At 41.5% G+C, this 19,702-nt stretch overlaps 1 protein-coding gene across 2 annotated transcripts in view; it reads left to right on the plus strand.

Moving 5' to 3' along the window:
- phf14 (PHD finger protein 14) overlaps positions 1-19,702 on the plus strand; it is a 110,083-nt gene that overhangs the window by 6,881 nt on the left and 83,500 nt on the right. For both annotated transcript variants that reach the window (XM_072675943.1, XM_072675944.1), the window contains exon 4: positions 3,884-4,025. In XM_072675943.1, coding sequence (XP_072532044.1) covers positions 3,884-4,025 — 142 coding nt within the window. The remainder of the gene's footprint in view (positions 1-3,883; positions 4,026-19,702) is intronic.

Below are 19,702 nucleotides of genomic sequence, written 5' to 3' on the forward strand. Positions count from 1 at the left end.
CTGGTTTACCAAAGTTACATGGTGCAGTTAGCAATGTGCTGAGTGCAATTTAGCAAAAATAGAAATGCTATTCTCTCTATTACTGGGTAGTAGAGCGTCACAATTATCTTAAAGTGGTTATTTTAAGGTAAAAATGCTTCATAATGCTGCTCTAAAGCTGGTTACAAATGAAAGAACCACTTAAACATTTGGCTTCTGCTTAAAGCAGTACTTTAATTGTGCACTCGAAACCTAAAGAATGGAGCAGCAACCACATCTTACAGCAGCATGAAACCCATATGCCTCCTTGCTGCATATATAGTGCATGAATTCATGAAATAGCTTCTACAGTGTTTTTCTAAAGTGCTTTATATGTCTAACATGAAGCCATTTATATTCAGAGATTTTAACTAGCAATGCACCATAAGACTGGATCGCTGAACAACACAGTAGGCCCTATCAGCATGCATGCAAGCCAAGCAGGTTCATTTTCTCATGTTCTGTCATAGTAATACTGTGCAATAATCATTAGTATTTTAATGTCCAAACTACATAAAAAATTACAAGGCAACAAGCGGTGGAGTACAACAATCCCAAAGTCATGTAGAGTGTGCCTGAAATAAAAACATTTGTTTTCGTTAGTCTCACAATTGGTGGCAGAAGATTCATCATTACACTACTGATTGGTTTATTCTAAACAGAAATGGGATGTCTTATGCTCCTGATTTTAGCATCTAACACTACCCTGTTTAATTAGATTTCAATAAATGAACAGCTAGACATGAAAAAACAGTCAGCAAGTCGAGTAGCTTATGTTAGATAAAAGCTCACAGCTTTAGGACACTGTAACAACCTTAAAAACATCCTTGAGTTCTTTGTTCCATCATTTGAAAGTCACCTGTAAATGAACAGGTGTTGTGCTCAGCTGTTCAGAGCTATTTTTGTGGTTATGAACAATGTAGAAGTTGTAGTTCCAGCAACACTATGTAGCTTTTTACCTTAAATTAACTGCTTTAAAATCAGTGTGATGCTCCACTGGCAGACAACAGGAGCACAGTGCCTCTGTAATTCCCACTCTGTGCTCAGCACATTGCTAACAGCCCCATGTAACTTTGGTGACACAGACAGGACAACGCTGGCGAGAACTGAGTAAGATTTCATAACCCGAAGCATATTTATATAAAATCCTCTCACTTTACTCTACCGGGAGAATCCACATGGTTCTGTGTCTTTCAGCCTGTCCAGAAATGCATTTAAGTGTGTCCTTCAGGTTTGGTGGTTTAAAGCACAAATTCCACTTCCTGACTGTATGGGGAGCCCAGGAGCAAGAAATACCTATTCTCACATAAGGCTGTTCTAAGACATCAGTCCGTACCCCTCACAGAGACTCTCAGATCAGGGAGGTCTTCCTACTTTCCTGCGGACCACTCGACCAGAGTACAAGTAGTTCTGGATTCAGATTATTAGCCATAGCATTACACACCCTTGAATACTACACCATGCTGCCCAGTGGACAGGTAGGTGTCTCAAGTAGCTGGTCTTATCAGCTTCAGTGAACCGAAAAGATCATCCCATAATCTAGAGGAGTAGTTTTCAAGTTCATAATTTCAATGGTTCTTCCCCAGGGTATGTGATCCATTACTGCTACTGTCCAACCCCCTGTAAAGAAAACCAGATACGTAGCAGGGTAGTGGCTTCACAAGCCTGGACCTGAATACCACTGGTCTGAACTTTTGATGGGTGTCTAAATTACACCCCCTTACCATTTTACTAATGTCGGTAAAATATCAAATATCATATCTGATTCCAACACCACTCCACCCCATACAAACCCACTCTGCACTTGCTGGAACTGTGACCTCTGCTCAGTCACACTGCACCCACCGAAGCCTTCTCCCCACTCGCACTACGCTTGAATTTACACCTCATCCAGTGTCTATATGTGAACAGTAAAGGAAACATATTTTAGATTATATATTAGAAATGTGCATTTTAAACAAATAATGTAACGTAGTGAGTGTGTGTGTGTGTGTGTATGTATGTATATATATATATATATATATATATATATATGTGTGTGTTTTTCTGTTCTGTTGATTAAATTTAAGCCACACCCATTTTCAGTTTATTAGAAGGTTTTGAAACTCATGAATTGGGATCAGAGTCATGATATTAGTATTGATCTCAGTGTTGAAAGGTTTTCACTGATACCCAATTCTAGTGTTCAGCCTGTTAGGACCATCTAGGCCTGTCACAATAACTATTATTTTAGACCTAGATTGTTCTAGAAATAATTGATGAAACAATATTATCGTCCTTTTAAGACTATTTTATGCCAAGTAATAATAATGCAGTAGCCTAATAATGCCCTTGTAAAAAAGAACCTTTAATGATTAAGAATAATCAGATATTCTAAAATGCTGTTTTTTCAGCTAGGTTTATTGACTGCCTCTTTTTGTCTTTATGGTGAATTACTTGATCTGTAATCTGCCATTTTCTGATGTCATATATTTACACTGTCAAGCAAAATTTCCTGCAATAGACAACTGTCAGGAAGGCCCATCAAAAGCTGGAATTTTTGTTCCTAGTTTGGAAAACTGGTTGGGATGGTTCTATTGCCACTGTTTAAGCGAAGTTGACGTACCTACTCACAGTGCTGAGTGATATGACTTAGAATCACTATCACAGCTAGTTCAACAGTTCACTTCGATAACGATAAATGAATAATTGTATAAACTGAAGCTGGGCAATATGACTTTTTTTATCGTATCGTGCTAAAGTTTGTTATCGTGGTACACAATATGAGTTTGAGTGTATCATGGACTTTGTCAGTGCTTAAAGAGCACTGATTATCTGCACGTTTCTTTACAAAGAGTGTAATCAGTTATCTGTTTAACAGCATATTTTGAAAATCACGGCACTCCGTATGAAAGAGTATTTGGATAGCAGTTTTTGAAAATTTCACGCTTTTGGTGCATTTTGTCTACATTGTATAGCGTAAAAAATGTCTTTAGATATCATGGTATTTTTTTGTTTTTTTACATATCGCCCAGCTCTAATATAAACGGCTCGAGATGCTCAGCGGGCTGGTGTTTGGATTCTGCTTTATAATGCTTTCATGTTACAGACTGGACGGGACACGGTAGTATGTTTTAAGGGGATAGTACATGAACACTCACAGTGGGGGAAGTCTAACAAAATGTAAAAAAAAAAAATGTAAATAAAGGACAAGGGCAAGATTACGTTAGTTGGAGGTTTTGAATGTCCGTTTCAAAGAATTTTCGATTAATTGCCTAGCCCTCGTTCACATCAATGGGCTCTCCTCACTCATTTGGCCTAGAAGCCAGAATGTGAGCTGAGCCAGAGCTGTGAAATGCTGCTTTGATATCAAGTCCATTTGGACCTGGCTGTAAACAGTTTGTTTGAGACGGTTGAAGTTGGTGCTCATTGCAATCATTTGTTTAAACGTTCCACCTACAAATGACTCCCCCCGAAAAAACACGTTGATCCAGGATTTAAAGGTCACGTATATAATTCACAGTGTGTCCGAATGAATGCACATTAGAGTCCTGAGCAGATCAGTCAGATAATGCAGTCGCTGGCTTTTATACCATCAGATTGAACTTTTCAAAAGACTATTAGGTCCTTCTGATAATCGACTTATCTGGAAACTTGGAGTCGGTGTATAAGATGGGCTAATCTAGCAATCTCTGAGGTGAGGGATTGTGAGTGGCTTTGTTGGCCTTTGGAGAAATCTCTCCTTTAGCCGTAATCTGCGATCGGTCTGCTGTTTCAGTGCTCCAGTTTGAGCCTCGGGTTCGGGATTGGCAAGCTGGTCCTAGATCAATGTAAAAGAGCTGTAGTGTTTGGTGCTTGAGCTGATTTTGTGTGATGCTCTACACAGGACTCTCTGCTGGAGCGAACTCAGCCATGGAGCGCTCAGAGGATGGAGCACATCCTGATCTGCTGCGTGTGTCTGGGAGACAACAGCGAGGACGCAGACGAGATCATTCAGTGTGACAACTGTGGTGTGACTGTTCATGAAGGTAAATCCACACACTCAGATATCAGGAATGTTTAAACTAAATTTGGAAAACCAGGAGTCAATCAAGGAGTGGTACCAGTACCATTCCGTGGAAACCAATGATATCGCTGCGCTATGCTGGAGGTGTATTGTGTACTACACTTTCTCCCTTTTTCTCCCAGTTCGGTACTGCCATTTTATCCACCCATTCGTAACTCCCCCTAGCACTAGCAATGCTCCTAACACTAGGAGTGTAAGTGCTTAACATGCGATACATGCAAAGCCAGTCACCGCCTCTTTTCAAACTGTCATTGACACGACATTGCTGGGCAGATTGGAGGAAAGCGTTTGATCCCCAGCTCCACTGTTCCAGCGAACAGATGCCTGTACCAACCAACATCGCATAAGAGTCAGTTTTGCGCTCTCTAACTCCTACTGCTGATTGCAAAGAGGCATGACTCGGCATTCAGACTTGTCAGGGGTCGCCTGGACCATAGTGGTCCACATGAAAAATATCAGCCCAAAATTCACATATTGGTGCATCCATAGTTACAAGCACATTAAAGTTGTGTTACTTGCATGCAGTTGATTGATGGACCTTTTTGGATCCTTCTTGTCCTCAGACGCACTGTAATTTTCTGCAGAGGTTTGGCCAGCTGGTTCTAAAACAAATCACGTAAATATTATTGCACTCGTCCTTTTCCCTGACCCGATTTGATCTCCTGTTGTCAGCAGCCCTGTGTTCTCCAAAACTGACTTCTATAGAGAGACAGAGAAGCGTCTCTATTGGTGTGTCTGTAACCCAATTTGCTGCGTCTTGGTACCCTTTAGTGGCATATTTGTAACATCCATGTAGCATCTTTGTAACCACAGCTGGCATTTTTGGAACCTGAGAATGTATTTAAAAAACACTTTCATTAATAACTTCTATGTATTTAGTTTGAGTTTTACCTGGGAAGACTGGATTTGGTGATAAAGGATAGACCAACATAAATACACAGTGTGATAGCACTGTTTATAGTGTAGGTAATTATAAACCCATATGATATATATATATATATAATTTTTTTTTTTTTATTTGTAAGCAATAGTCTAATAACTTGGACATGGAAAGATACACAAGTCAGAACTATTGGCACAATAAATGCATTATGTATTATTTTTCCAATTGAAAATAAATGGAGACTTATGTGGCCCAATTAAGTGTCCAGGGAATTTATTCAGTTAGGCTAGGTTCACACCGCAAGTAAAGTGGCCCAAACTCTATTTTCTCACCAAATCTTATTTTTTAATTAATTTATTTATTTTTAATACCCAATTTTCTTCTCAATTTGGTAGTTTTTCCAATTCTCGTTCATGTGCACTGTCACTAGCAATGCCCTCAAGGGTGAAGACTAGCACACGCCTCCCAGTCAGCCAACTCCTCTTTTTTCTAAACTGCCGCTCGCTGACCACACTCGAAGTGATGTTGGTAGCCGGGATTCAACACTGCAGTTTTTTTTTTTAAACATCAGACATTACCCTTAATATTAATGAGATCTGTTACCTCGCTATCCTGCCACTGAAGACCTCCCTCATTGCTGTCGTCCATTTTCTCTTCTCCTCAGTGACTGTCATGTTGGATTGATCTAAAAGTCCAATCTGGCTGTTGAGACTGGGCCACATTACTGCGTATCGAATATATATCAATACCACATCTAAAAGTAGTGAAAATGTCTGCTTGTGTGTGTTAATTGAATAATTAACATAATTAACTTTCATATTTTTGTTCTGTTCTTATGTCAAATAGTTTATTTGAATTCAATTTTACGTGTGCATATGCGTGTGTATGTGATCTTTCCAGTGCTTTAACAATACAAATGTAAATTCGTCATGTCAATAAAGTGAACTGAATTGAGAGAGGAGGAGAGAGAGCAATGAACAGTGCGCGAGACTAGGCTTCATCATCCTGCATTATTAGCTCATTGTGTCTGTGACTCGTTGGAAACAAAATCAATTACTCTTTAAATCGTCTTTTAGCCTCAGCCTTCTCTTTCAGACAGGCCTAGTTAACGCTAGCCATGCCCTGCTGGATCAATGTGACACCGCTAATTTCCAATTACTCATTTGTCATTTATTTATTTATTTATTTATTTATTACCCACTTATTTATTTGCTGATGCCTTGCTGATTCTAGAAACCAACCACTCAGAGAACTAAACTCCCAACAATAGGTCTAAAACAGGCAGTTCTCATTTGGAGCCAATTAGCAGTAGCTGTTCTTGTGTAATTAAGGGGTTTGGTGCTTTTAAAATTAGTATGTCAGCTAATGGAATCTGATCTGAAGAGATTTTACAGAAGCAGCGCTGGACTTTACAAATAGGCAATTGTGGCAAAAAGAGAGCTTGATTCACATGCAGCACTGTTATTATTATATTAATATTATTGTTTACATGCCTAACTTTAGCTCATTTATTCATATGTATTCCTATGAAAGACACAGGATAAGGTGCTGTGGGAGATGACTGTTTAGTAATGTAATGCTCTGAAAATAGGTTGTGGGGGGGACCCCAAAAAAACAGGCCCACTCTAGATGTGAGTTTAGCGACATGATATAGTAGGATTGAAAGGGAAAGCAAGTAAACCTGGATAAACCAGTCTACTCAAACTCCTAAGACCCTTCTCTGGACTTTTTGCTCTCAGATATGAGGCTTTATCTTATAAACATGTGATCTGAGCCTGAATTAGCTGGAGCACAGACTCTGCTGGGGTGTTTAGCCTGTGAGATAACTTACCAAGCCTAGATTGCTGGCTGCTAGTCCTAACACAGCAGAACTGGTCTCATTTAACCTTTCTGTTTCTGTTAGAGGTCCTGGGCTCTCTGATACTCTATGTATCTGTAGCTGAGTTAACTCTGCAAAGGCTAGCTTGGTGAGTGGGCTACAGATTGAAAGGAAACAAGGAAAAGAAAAAAAAACTTTCGCTCAATCTGAGTCGTTTTCGTCTGAATGTATATGGGCTTTGTCAGCCAAACTTGAATTTGTTCTGTTGAGAGCAGACTGTATCCTGCCTACCAGCTTCTCTCTCCTGATTCAGATCAGTTTAACATTTGTAATGGTCAGATTGATGGTTTAACGGAGTTTACTTAGTCTAAGACCCTGCGAGCAAACTGATAATTTTTTTGGTTTGGTTTTAAACTAACGCAGGAAGAGATTATACCTCCTTTGCCGCCTTTGCAGCGTTCCATATGGACTGGGATGTCGGATTTTCCATGGTCCAAGAAGGAAATGTCAACTGGAGCGCCCCTACAAGGTGGTTTTACTGCTCAGAAACTCAGGAGAACCCCCCCACCCCCACCCAGAGTTGATAACCCAAGCTGGCTGCACTGTATGTCAAAAGTAGTAAAATCAGTGATAGTGTACAGTTTATTAGCACTTCTACTGTATCAAAATACAATATAATGTGTTATCAGCTGGTATCGCTAACAATGCTAGCCTGGGACCTAAAAAGTGGGGCATGTTTTGCTTAGATTCCCCATAAAACACCTGTACAGGATTGTTAAACTAGATGTGGTAAACTCTAAAGTCTTTAGCTAACTGTTGTTGTTTTTTTGGAACCGTTTCCATGAGTTGATTCCCAGGTCCGACTTCCCGACTCTGGTAACACAGTACTGTATAACTGGAAACACTGGTCATTTTTTGAGACCGTATGACTATGAAACTACTTTTTTTTTTTTTTTTTTTTTTTTTTTTAAGGAGTGGTTGTTCAGTGTGGTGGGGTTGGCATGGGTGTAGGAAGCAGAGAATTTTGGGGGAGGACCCCTTTATTAAGCCCATTATTCTGTCAAATTAGATGTAGTTTATAGGTATTTACTTTATACACAGTATATTATATACTCGGGTATAGTATTTCATTTGCCTAGTTGGATCGAATACAGCATTACTGAACTGTTTGAAGATGGACGCGGTTTTGGTAGAGGTGGAGCTGGCTCAATTTTCACCAGTTTCACCTGAAAGAAATGTTTTTTCGAATGGTGGGCAAAGAAAGGTTAGTGTATCTGGCCCAACACTATTACCAACTAAGGCGCTCCCTTAGATTTATGTTGGAAATGAATGTTAATCGCACTGATGTCTATGGAATGATGTAACCGCAGTGACCACAGTTGGCTGTCATTAGCCATCAGTCCAAGCTCGCCGTGTTGGTATGGTACCAGTAGGACACCAATAATGGAAAAAGACAAACCGTGGCTTTCCTTTCTTCTTACCTTCCTATCACCTCAACAAATGCCTCTGTGTTAGACCCCTGGGTGGGTGTACACAAACAATCAGTAAGTGGATGAGAGTGTGTGGTAGGGCATGTCCTTGTGTATTGTGAATCAAGGAGGTGGGGGGAGGAGGGTCACCTGGGGTTAGGTGTATTAGAGTGCTTCACAGTTGCTTCTCCTGCCATCCTGACTGGGTGATGTAGGGAGATGGAGTAGGGTGCAGTGTGATGACAGAGATGGACCATGGCCCTGGAGCTCACACACTCACTCACTCTCTCTCACACACACACACACATACACACACACACACACACACACACACACACACACATACACACATCTCCCCCTTTAGCACCAGCTTACTGAAACAGGCTATTTCATAACCTGGTAGCAGTGAATCAGGGTCTGACCTTGGAACAGTCAGGGTCCTTTGATGTGCCAAACGCAGTGTTGCAGAGTCAGCCCTTGGAGCGACACACACTCTAATTCATATACACACATGGAGTGGCTCTGGCTCTCTGACTTTCTTTCTGTCTTCCTGTATGTGTCTGTCTGTCTCTCTCAGGCGCGCACACACGCTTGATTTCTGTGCCTCTCTCTTACAGCATGTGAGTAAACAGTGTCTGTCTGTCTGTCTGTCTGTCTGTCTGTCTGTCTGTCTGTCTCTGCCTCTTACTCTCTCTTCCTTCCAGCCCCTCTCTCTGCATACACTCACTCACTCACTCACTCTCTCTCTCTTTTTCTCTTACTGTCTCTATCTGTCTGTCTTTCTCTTTGTCTTTTACTCTTTGTCTCTCTCTCTCTCTACTTCTTGCTTTCTCTCTTTGCCTCTGCCTCTTTTTCTCTCTCTCTCTCTCTCTCTCTTACTGTCTCGCTCTATTTCTCGATCTCTCCGTCTTTTGTCTCTTACTCTGCCTCTTACTATCTGTCTTTCTCTGAAGCTCGTTTTGTCTGTTTTGCTGATTCGCTCGCTCTGCCTCTCGCGTGAGCTCTCTTTATTGTACTCTCTCTGTCTTGCTGTTTCACTTGCTGTCTTCCTCCCTCTCTCTCTCTCTCTCTCTCTCTCTCTCTCTCTCTCTGTTTTCTCTGCTTTTCTTGTTTCTCATTCTGTTAATTTTTTTGTCTCTCCCGCTTTCATTCTTTCACATTTTGCTGTTTTTTTTGTTTTCACTCTGTTGCTCTCTCATACTCTTACTCGTGCTGCACTTTTGTTTTCATTCCCTCTCTCGCTCAAACTCTCTGGCCCTCTTTCTCTCTCTCTGCTGTGGGAGCTGGTTAATCTCCATGAGAGAGAGGCTGCAGGGTGGCTGAGTGGCGTACAGTGCGGGGCTTAAGGGATGTCAGCTGGAAGAAGTAGCACTCAAGGCCAGTTCTTATCTACCTCTCTCCTACTCCACCATCTACTTTCTCTCTTCCATGATGAAACAACAAGCACGTTTGCCACTTACTCTGATCATGAGATTGCAGCCGCTTATTTGAATATCTGGTGTTTCTAGGGGTCTGATTTACTAATACCCACACATGCCTTTTTAAAGCTCAGCTTCGCCAGTCATTTGTGCGCTTTCTAGTGTAGCACTCCAGACCAGGTCTGGCAACAACAACAATGCTGATACGAAAAACCTGAACTGTCCTTCAATGTTTGACTAAAATAATTTTCTATTGTTGGAACACGTTAAATAGATGTTCCAGGCCAGTTTCTGTGGAAATCAGACATTGCTCACAGATTTATTAAGGAGCTCATTTGCATATTGCAAATGCTGAAGCTGAATTATGGTACTGGCTGCGTACCAATGTAAGGAAGTGTGGCCCTACTCTACAGCCATCCTCTCTTTACCCTATTTTTCCCTCTCTTCCCTGCTCTCAATCTTGTGTAGTGCATGGGTTGTGTCTGGAGGGGGGGTGGTGGTGGGGTTGCCAGCCACCTCGACTAGGGGCACAGCTGTTTTTCCCCAGAAACACTCTCCCCATGCCAACTGCCTGCTACCCTCTTGTGCCAGCTGTGTCACAGTGCCACCAGTCTTAGCCTGGAGCGGAGTTTGGGAGGGTTAGTTGGGGGATGGCGGGGGTTCCTGCACAGCTGCATCTGAGTCATGCACACTCACCTGAGCCCTGTGCAGTGGTCTGGAAAGGTGACCCATGAAGTTAACATGCCATACATTGCATCGTTGGTGATACTGTATGGGAGCATGAGCCAGACTTGGCCAGACTGCTGGTGGTGCCTTACTCTCCATGCTTGTGTGTCAGTGAGGCGTTTTTGCTCTGCAGTTGGCGTCATTGAGGCTGCAGTTAAAAACCCAAGGCCAATTTTCCCCCCTAAAATAGTTGTCCAGTCCACCCACTAGTTAGGCATCCGTGATCACATGCAGTGCTGCGAAACTGAGGAAGACGAAGACCAGTTCATTCTTCCTCTGAGTTACATGAAGTCAGTACTGTTGCACTGCGCTAAACGATGGCACAGAGGATAGGCAGTTTAGTCCACCTGGAGAGGTGTGTGGTGTGTAGTGAGGTGATCTCTTGGGCTTTAGACAATTATATCGTAGGCAAGGATCAAAGTCATGATCTCCTGAAGGTACGCTCAACCAGGTCCTGGAAGCCCATTGCCCTGCACATTATGGTGTTTTCAATGCTTTGACACACCCACCAACTCCCCAACTCCTCCCAAACCCAATTCCACTGCTCTATACCTGGGGAGCTTCATACCCCTCTAGGCCATGCCTAGCTTTAGGCACAGTGCCAATAGATTTATGTTTATTTGCACCATTTTATAGTCCTATTTTATTGGCAGTGATTTTCTACAGGGACTAGACAAGCTGTGTCAGCAATGGGTGCTGCTAAAACCAGCTGAATGTATTAGAAGGAATGTCCACAAACATTTGGACATAGTGATGCCTCACTGATAGATGTGTATAGCAGAGGATGCTAGTAACATATCTGTTTATGCTTTGCTTGCAGAATCTGATTCTTGACTTAGAAGGCAGCACAAGGAAGGTATAGCACTGCTCCTGGGATAGAGACAGAAAAAGAGGTAGCGTGGAATAGAGTGGCAGAAGGGATAATAGGCAAGCATTGATTGGCTGCATCTTTAGGTGCATGCAAGTGTCACCCTGCTTGATTGCAAAGCTTTGCAGTCTCTGGAGGCTTTCGCTTATAGACAGCCTCTCCAGCAGCCTGAGAGAAAAGCCTATGAGAGAGCAGAGCAGAAAGCCCATCAATGAGCAGAGGGCAGAGGAGGACTACTGCCCTGTGGGCCCAAGAACACACACACCGACACACACACACGCACACAATGCTTTTGATTATCATCTAGGCACAAACTGTGATTTATGTGGTCTGGACTACAAAGGTAATCTGCCCTACTCTAGCTAATTATGAGTCTTTTTGTCTGCCTCCAAATAGTTATTTGTTTGTCTTTTTTAGCAGTTGTATAAAAAAAGAAAGCAGGAGTGAGGCTATTAAAACCGTACCCCAATAAAAGGCATCACATTGTCCATTAATGTCCTTGGACTCATTGGAACACCAATTAACATGCTGCTGGTATTGATTTCAGGGAGACCTTAATGAGTTCTGGACCGTTAAGTTAATTATTTCCCCAAAACGTGCACAATTAATTTAGGTTGTTTACTCGCCCGAATGTGGATTTCATAAAAAATTTTGTCCACAGCGACTTTTCAGTTAACTCATTCCAACTTTTATACTTCTTAAGAATTAGTTTTTTTTTTTTTTTTTTTTTTAACAGTCACTAAAAGAGTGATTATTGTTTTAGCTTAGATTCACCATACCTTTACCATTACTGATATTGATTGTTTGAAAGCACAGTGTTGCTGTCACTGACATTGTGTTAAAACTGAATGTTTAATTATTTTATTTATTTATTATTTATTTATTTTTCAATTAAGCAAATTATACTGTATGTAAGCTTCACTCAGCCGCTACATTGCAAATAGACGGTGTCAAAATAAGTCATAAATACAAATAAACAAACAGACCTTGTTGGGTCACAAATAAGCAAAATTAACAAACAGACTGTGTCAAAATGTCAATACAAACGCACAAAGAGAACATATCAAAATAAAGGTCACTAATAGAAAAGTAGCTGTGACATAAAATATTATCAAACTACCTCAACTTTTTTTTTTTGTATTTGGTGATCCAGAAAATGATCTGATCCCTGACTCAAAACTGTAGTGTTAGTTTTGTGATCCGTTACACCACTAATTCATACAGTTCTTATATTCAAACTAAACAGGCAAAGCACTGCATTTTTCTTACATTGTTTGTAATGCCTCAGAAACCACAGCATATTCACACACCCAGCTCATCACAACAGTTTAGCCCCTCCCATTTATGCTGAAGTTAGAAGGGGCATTTAAGCTTAGACTGCTGTAAGGTATAATGTTTCACATAAAGTTTCACAAATCAGTTTTTGTCAAGTCCTGTAATATTACACATCACATACAGCTTTCTTTTCCAGTGTTGCCTTTGCTGGTTCTGTATCCTTCAGCTTGTCATCCAAAGCACCATAAGGGGGAGACTAAAAGCGTGATTTGCATTTACGGCAGTGGTGTAAAAGTGAATTGCACAGCCCTACTGTAGGGAACCAGTTATTAAGAAAATACCAATTCTTGCATAATGCCGCTTGCATAATTATTTATTATTTCTTTTATTTTTTTGATTGCTTCCCATATCCAAGACTGATAATGTTTCTGTGTTTATTTCATACAGAGCATTTTTTTCTTTTTGGAATGACATTTTACATAATGTTCATGTACAAAAATGTGTATAATTCATGTTAATTATAGACATATAATAACTAATAACTGCCATTAATGCATTATTAGCAATAAAAATAATTATTTTTAATGATTTTGTAAATAATCATTAGTTAAAGACCTACAGATCTTTTAATTAAGTGCATCATTAACACAAGAGTTTAATGATGGACACTGTGGTGTAGTGTGGCCATTCAGACAAGTTCCCAGTGTCTGATTGCAAGTAATCTTATTTTAGCCACTCTGAACATTCCAGTAACATTTCAAGTCATGTTGGAGGGTATAGCATTAAGCGCTGTCTTAAGAACGTGCTTAACGCTTGCCTATATCCATTCCACTGCACCTGGCTCACTTTACACCCTACATTATCCTTTTACGCAGCTGGATAATTACCAAATTAATTCAAGTTAAGTGTCCAGCTCAAGGTTAAAAACATGCTTCCTTTCCATTCTGTCTGAACTGCCAACCCCCGTGCTGCACGTTTCCTCAGCTCCTCCCTTGCTGCCATTAGTCTGAACAGAAGCCCAATAAATCAGCGTTCAATGCCCCAGAAGATATTTATATGGAAATATGTCTATCTCTGTCATTTGTTCATTCCTCTGAAGTGTGGCGATTTCTCAGGACACCACCATTCCAGTTAATAGTTTTGTGCATGTGATTGTGCCTTCTGTAGCATGGTCGTGTTGTAGCTCACCAGTTTAAGAAGCAGTCCGGGCTCAAACACTCCTTTTAGCTACAGCAGGAATGGGCGGGACTAAATTGCAGTGGTTAAGGCATACTATAGGGACAAAAATATTTGGACACCTACATATTCCGTCAGCAGACACTTGGAGACTTTTCTGCATTATGTGCCTCAGAACTCAGCGACCCTGATCTGTAACATTACGTGGCGCTTCAAGTCTGAGTAGCTGTGGTTTCTAAATGCTTCAGTAGTTCCACTGAGGGTTGATCGTGAAATATCTAGGAGGGACGGAATTTCACTAACTGACTTGTTGCAACGGCGGCGTCCTGATACAGCACAACGCCATTCCTTCACGGGTGTTTGTAAAGGCTAGGTGCTTGATTTTATACATCTTTAGTAGTGAGACTGATTGAAACACCTGGAACCAATGATTTAGAGGTGTGTCCCAGATATATTCCTTTTTTGGATATTTTGGATATATGCTGTATCAGATATTGGAGGTAAATCCAATCTTGAAACATATCTTGTCTGAAATAATGACACACACACTGTGTTTTGTGATATGGGTAGCTGTGTGTTTCTTCCAGTGGGTTTGTGGAATGTTTGGGTATTTTGAGTATGGTAACGTCTGAAATTCTTATCTAAAGTGAAGTGTTTTAGTTAAAAATGGCTCATTTTAAATCGTAATAGTTTTTAAAAGTCAAATATGAGCTCAGTATTGGCCAATGCTCAAAGGATTCGATAGTTTAAGTTGAGCTGCTCAACGTTAATAAGACGTTAGTCAATGATCCGAGGCTCAAACTGCTTAAATATCTTGAAACATGTTTAGTCTATGTTCCTCCCTCTCAAGCTGTTAACTGTTTATTCCCATATACAGGTTAGAACCACTTCCTATCATGTCAGTGCCCAGACTGGGAGGCTTTTAACAAGGGAGCCCTTGCTGGGATTTAACTCTGGGCACTCCTCACACTTCTGAGTACAGTCAAGCACATGGTTTCACAGCTCCAGAATAACGCAAACTGCTAACCAAGAGACAAGAGTTCATAACGTTGAGTCCCATCAGCACCACAGCCTTCCATGGTCAGGAATCTGATGATAGGACCCCCCTTGTAGGCGATGGGAATAAGCAATGAACAGTTTGAGGGGGAGGAACACCGACTAAAGATCTTCCAAGATTTTTAAGAGGTTTTTAGGTGCAGCTGATTTACAAATGTTTTAATTTGCTCATCTTAAAAAAAGTATTTTTGACCAAACCCATGTGACGTTAGACTACATGCATTTACAATTGGTAGTCAAATGCGTCTCCAGTTAGTAAAACTGAAATACGATTGCTGTGTGGGACTGAATATGCAAACTCTTCACCTCTTCACCCCAGCTTCGAATGAGTCTTGGTTGTGTTTACACTTTTTTTTTACATTTTTATGTAGCTCTTTATATAATCCTGATACTAAAGGCACACTAAGTGAGCAGGTGTAAACTGGGTCTGAGATCCAAAAGTAAAAAATGTGAGTTAGGAGAAATTGTGACTTAACTGAGTTGATTAAAAGATGCTCTTAAATATTTTAATTACAGAGTATCGGAAAAGGAAAAATTGGTGGTGTGCTATATGTAATTTGAACGCTAGAATCAGTTGACGTTCGTGGGTTAAGGCGGTTTAATGAGGTTTAATGAAAGCTTACTGCTGAACTGTGCGATGCACTTCTTCATGCTAGACAGGTCTTTAAGAATCAAGCTGAAGTGTAAAATTAAAACGTTATCTTCCGTGATAGAGACTTTTATTTGCAGGATTTTATGCATGTGTGTGTTGTTTTTGTTAGGCCTATCTTTTTTCCTTTCCCCATAATGAGGAAATGATTTCTTCCACGGATTGCTGGTTATGGAAATGATTGCATTGTTTTGAGAAAGGGAGAGCGCTGGCTTTAAGAAAGATCGCCTCTTTGTCTTCTTATTGAGCTTTGATTCGGTGCCGCTGATTCAAACAAAGGCCGCCACCAATTGTGTTCCCTCCTTACTTCATCTCATTTCTTTCTCCCCTTTTCCTCCAACCTCATTTCCCCCCCCACTGCAAGTAACCCGCCACATCTGTGTTGGAAGGCAGCAGGTCTCTCAGTTCTAATTGGCTGTGCTCATGCAAGCCTTTGCCCCTGACTTTATTCTGTTGTTTGGCTCAGTGGTCCTGCTCTGCAGTCTGCAGACTTTGCCAGTAACACTGCAGCTCTCCAATAGGCACTCTCAGGTTAATCTAGGTTAAAAGCTGTCACAATGTACAGGGTATAACCACACGTCTGTGGACAGGATTTGTGGCAAACAAATGCTTTGCCTCTATACCCTGCCCCCAGAATTCTCCTGCCTGTGCAATTCTAATGTTAGGTACAATCAGTGACTCGGCATACGTCATATGTAACACAGCTGATTGTTAGCTAGCGTGACAGATGGCTAATGTTAAGTCTTAATATGATTGGTTTAGGAATGCAGTTTTGTTAGAGGTGTGTTCAACGTTCATAATATCCATGGAACCGCTTCAGATGATTTGTCCGAAGTTGGTAACTCTGGAGAAAAGAGATGTGCTTAGCTTTCCAAACATGGCTGGCAGCTCTTTACATTTACAGTTGCTGAGACCACATACAACCACTGAAACTTAGGGATGCACCATAGTGGGGGGGTGAAATGACATTGCAATATGTATGTATGTGTGTGTATACATATAAAGGGGTCACCAGTTTTCCTTAAAAAGGACTGATGTGGCTGCCAGCCTTTGTTTAAAGCCATTTGAATTAGTCCTCATATAACTAATCAGCTGTCTGATGACTGAGAGTGGATGTGGGTGTGTCTGCTTAATTAGAATGAAAACTTGCAGTCTGGCTCCACATGGATATGATTAGTGGCCCCTGTTCTGCAGTATTGTTCTCCATGTTATCTGATTTGTCAGTTCCTATAATGTCAAACTTCAAACAGAGTTTAAAAAAGCAATTGAAGTAAACGGTTAATTCACCGTAATGCAGAGACGGCACAGCTTCTAATGTGAAACTAACGTGAAGTAATGAATGAATACTGGATCCAGGGCATGGAAAAAAAGAAGCAATTCCAGTCTCTCACTCAGCCTATTTAATTTCTCTGCATCTTTCCAGCTCATCCAACTCATCTTTCCAGCTTATTTATTTATTTATTTATTTAGATTTTCACCGGAGGTCACCGGAAGTCTATGAGCCAACTTTTGACCTTAACAATTGACTCTGGAGTATAACAAATGATGGTAAACCAGTGTTTTAGTGTTTAAGAGCATACCTAGAAATGCAGATGCAATCATTTAGAGCTAGAAATCAATTGTTAGCATTTAATTAGTAGAAAAACATCAGTGAGCTTAATAAGGCCGTTTGCACCAGTATGGTCAGTCTTACCTTGGCATTGTCAAACCGCTGCATACGCCCTATGGATAACTCACCGCCCAGAGCTGCAAAATGGATAATATGATAGATGTAATGCTCGGGATACAAGCTTTTGATAGTGTTATTGGAGAAACGCTGCAGTGTCACTACCTGGTCCCCATTGCTTTCCCATTATCGCACGCTGTCACACCCAAGCACACCCCGACGTAATGTGTGAGCTCCATCAACCCACTCTGAACCTTTTCCCATTAAATCTTGATACCCTTAAAAGTACTCCTCTTGATTTTGTCAACACCCTCCCCCGGCCTCTCTCTAACTGCCAAGCTCGTCATTTCTGACAAGGATAATCTTCACTTCGGGGATTATGAAGCTATCCCGCAGTCATCACTTTTTTTTTTTTCCTCTAGCTTAGCTCCTATTAGCCAGTACCCTGTGGCTTAGCGATTCCAGCGTTGTATTGCAGTTCAAAAGGAACATCGCAGATTTGCTCGATGGTTCGCCAGTAAGTCGGTTGGACTGGCACGCTGATCGTCGGGAGCCCCAGCGTCGTGGTTCAAAGCCCAATCAGTGTTAAGCAGCTAACTGTTGCCAGCCGTGCCTCAGTAATACCTTTCTGTAAGGAAATAAACGTCGAGCCGAGCCCCACCAACCCTCTAAGGATGCTTTCTCCTGCCCTCCCAGCTCACCGCAGGCTCAAAACCACCAAACAGCTTCTCGTTTACGTAGTGCATGCTGGGAAAATGCGCACATGCCCTTGACATGTACTGAAGAAACATTCAGGGTTGTGTAAAGAAGAGGAGCGGAGCTTCAGCTGTTGAGAATGGCAAAGACATGAGTATATTTCAAGTCAAGTCAGATTTATTTGTATAGCTTTTTACAACTGTTGTCGTCACAAAGCAGCTTTACATAATTAGTAATTAGTAAAAGGCAGAGACAAAAAAGAAATAATGTAAGAAGACATGAAGGATCCAAGACCCCCAGTGAGCGGCCAACGGCGACAGTGGCAAGGAAAAACTCCCTCAGAGCTGGAGGAAGAAACCTTGGGCGGCACCAAGACTCACAAGGGGGACCCATCCTCTTCTGGCCAGACTATTTTAAACATTAATGATAAAAATTACCAAACCATCTATACTGTTGAACTGCTCTGATCATAATCATAATATACTAATCATGGTGTAGATAGTCAATAGTGGTAATATTAATGTGGCAGATAGTTAAGAGTCCATTTGGGTTTAACATGGTCATTAAACAGATTAAACAGCAGTGGTAGGAGGGTGTGCCGCTGGTCTGGTATGGGTGGTGGTGGTTGGGGGGGCCTGATGGTCGGACTGGTAGGTGGCAGCTGGTCTGACGCAGGTAGAGGGGACCTCAGCAGACAATCTTCCAAGAGGTCGGGCTGTGTGGCCATTTATTCTGAGAAGGGAAAAGGGAGAGTTAGTTCTGAGAGGACTTTATTGAGAGCAGGGAGTGTTGAGCAGTATCAGACTGTGCCAAGGTCTGACTATAACAGCCTAATTAAAAGGAGAGAGCCAGAAGGTAACACAGACACGGGAGCGCCCTGAAATGCTAGCGTCCATCTGCTCCCCCGTCCACAAACCTGAGTGATCGCATGCAAGCAGCGAGACGACAGCTCCAGCATCCCATTATACTACAATTCCCTGTTTTTTGGGCAGTAGGCTACTCTCATCTCACATAAGTCTTTATCTGGAATTTCAGCCCTAAATGTTTCCCCTCTGTTTAGTGTCTTAACATTTTCTCGATGTTCCAGTGCACTTGGAAGCTGTGGAGGACATGAAGTAGTTCTTTTCTGGCCAAAATTTCAGCAAGTCTGCACTACTCTGTAAACTTGTTCCGATAAGCCTTCGGAACTCAAAGTTTATTTGCCCGTCTTCCCCCCCCCCCACGCCCCTGCTGCCTGAAGGCTGCTTTGTTGAATTAGGAGGGAGAATGTTATCTCTGCAATGGCGGGAACAAACTGATTGCTGTCCTCATTGGTGGCATGGAGCACGTTTGCTGGGTTTAATAGGTGCCATGGTAACCTGATCAGCGCAATAATTGTTTTCGCAGCCGTGGAAAATTAAGAAGACAACATTTTAGAACGCTTTCACAGGCTTGCTGCTTGCAGACTTTCACTTGCGTGATGTTACTGGCCCTGATCAAATGGCCCTCGTTAGCCCTGTGGCTAAAGACGAAACCGCAAAGTGCAGAGTACTGATAGAGTGCTGGGAAATGTGGAGGTAGACCGGGGACACAGCTCACGGTGCTGCTGGGTTTTATTGTTCTGACATTTCTCCTCTCTGCAGTGTTGCAGGAGACAAAGTGATGCAACATTCTTGTAATTATATTTGGGAGGAATTTGCTATCAGTTATTAATGTGTGTGTTTTTCTTTTTTTCCTTCACATACCCTGGAGAAAACTTCAGTAAACTCATTTCCACTTTTCACGCCGATAACTGCGTCCAGTGAACATGCATTTTTGAATTAAAAGGCTGAATAGGTCCATAGGATGCGGTAATGCTTCATATTGTTGCTTCAAAACTGTGTGTTAACAGTTTCTGCTGCTGGCACATACAAGTTTACCTGTAAACTTGCCAAGAACAGTGCGAACCCAGAAGCCAAA

The sequence above is a fragment of the Salminus brasiliensis genome, chromosome 3 (assembly GCF_030463535.1).
Source record: "Salminus brasiliensis chromosome 3, fSalBra1.hap2, whole genome shotgun sequence".
Lineage (NCBI taxonomy): Eukaryota > Metazoa > Chordata > Actinopteri > Characiformes > Bryconidae > Salminus > Salminus brasiliensis.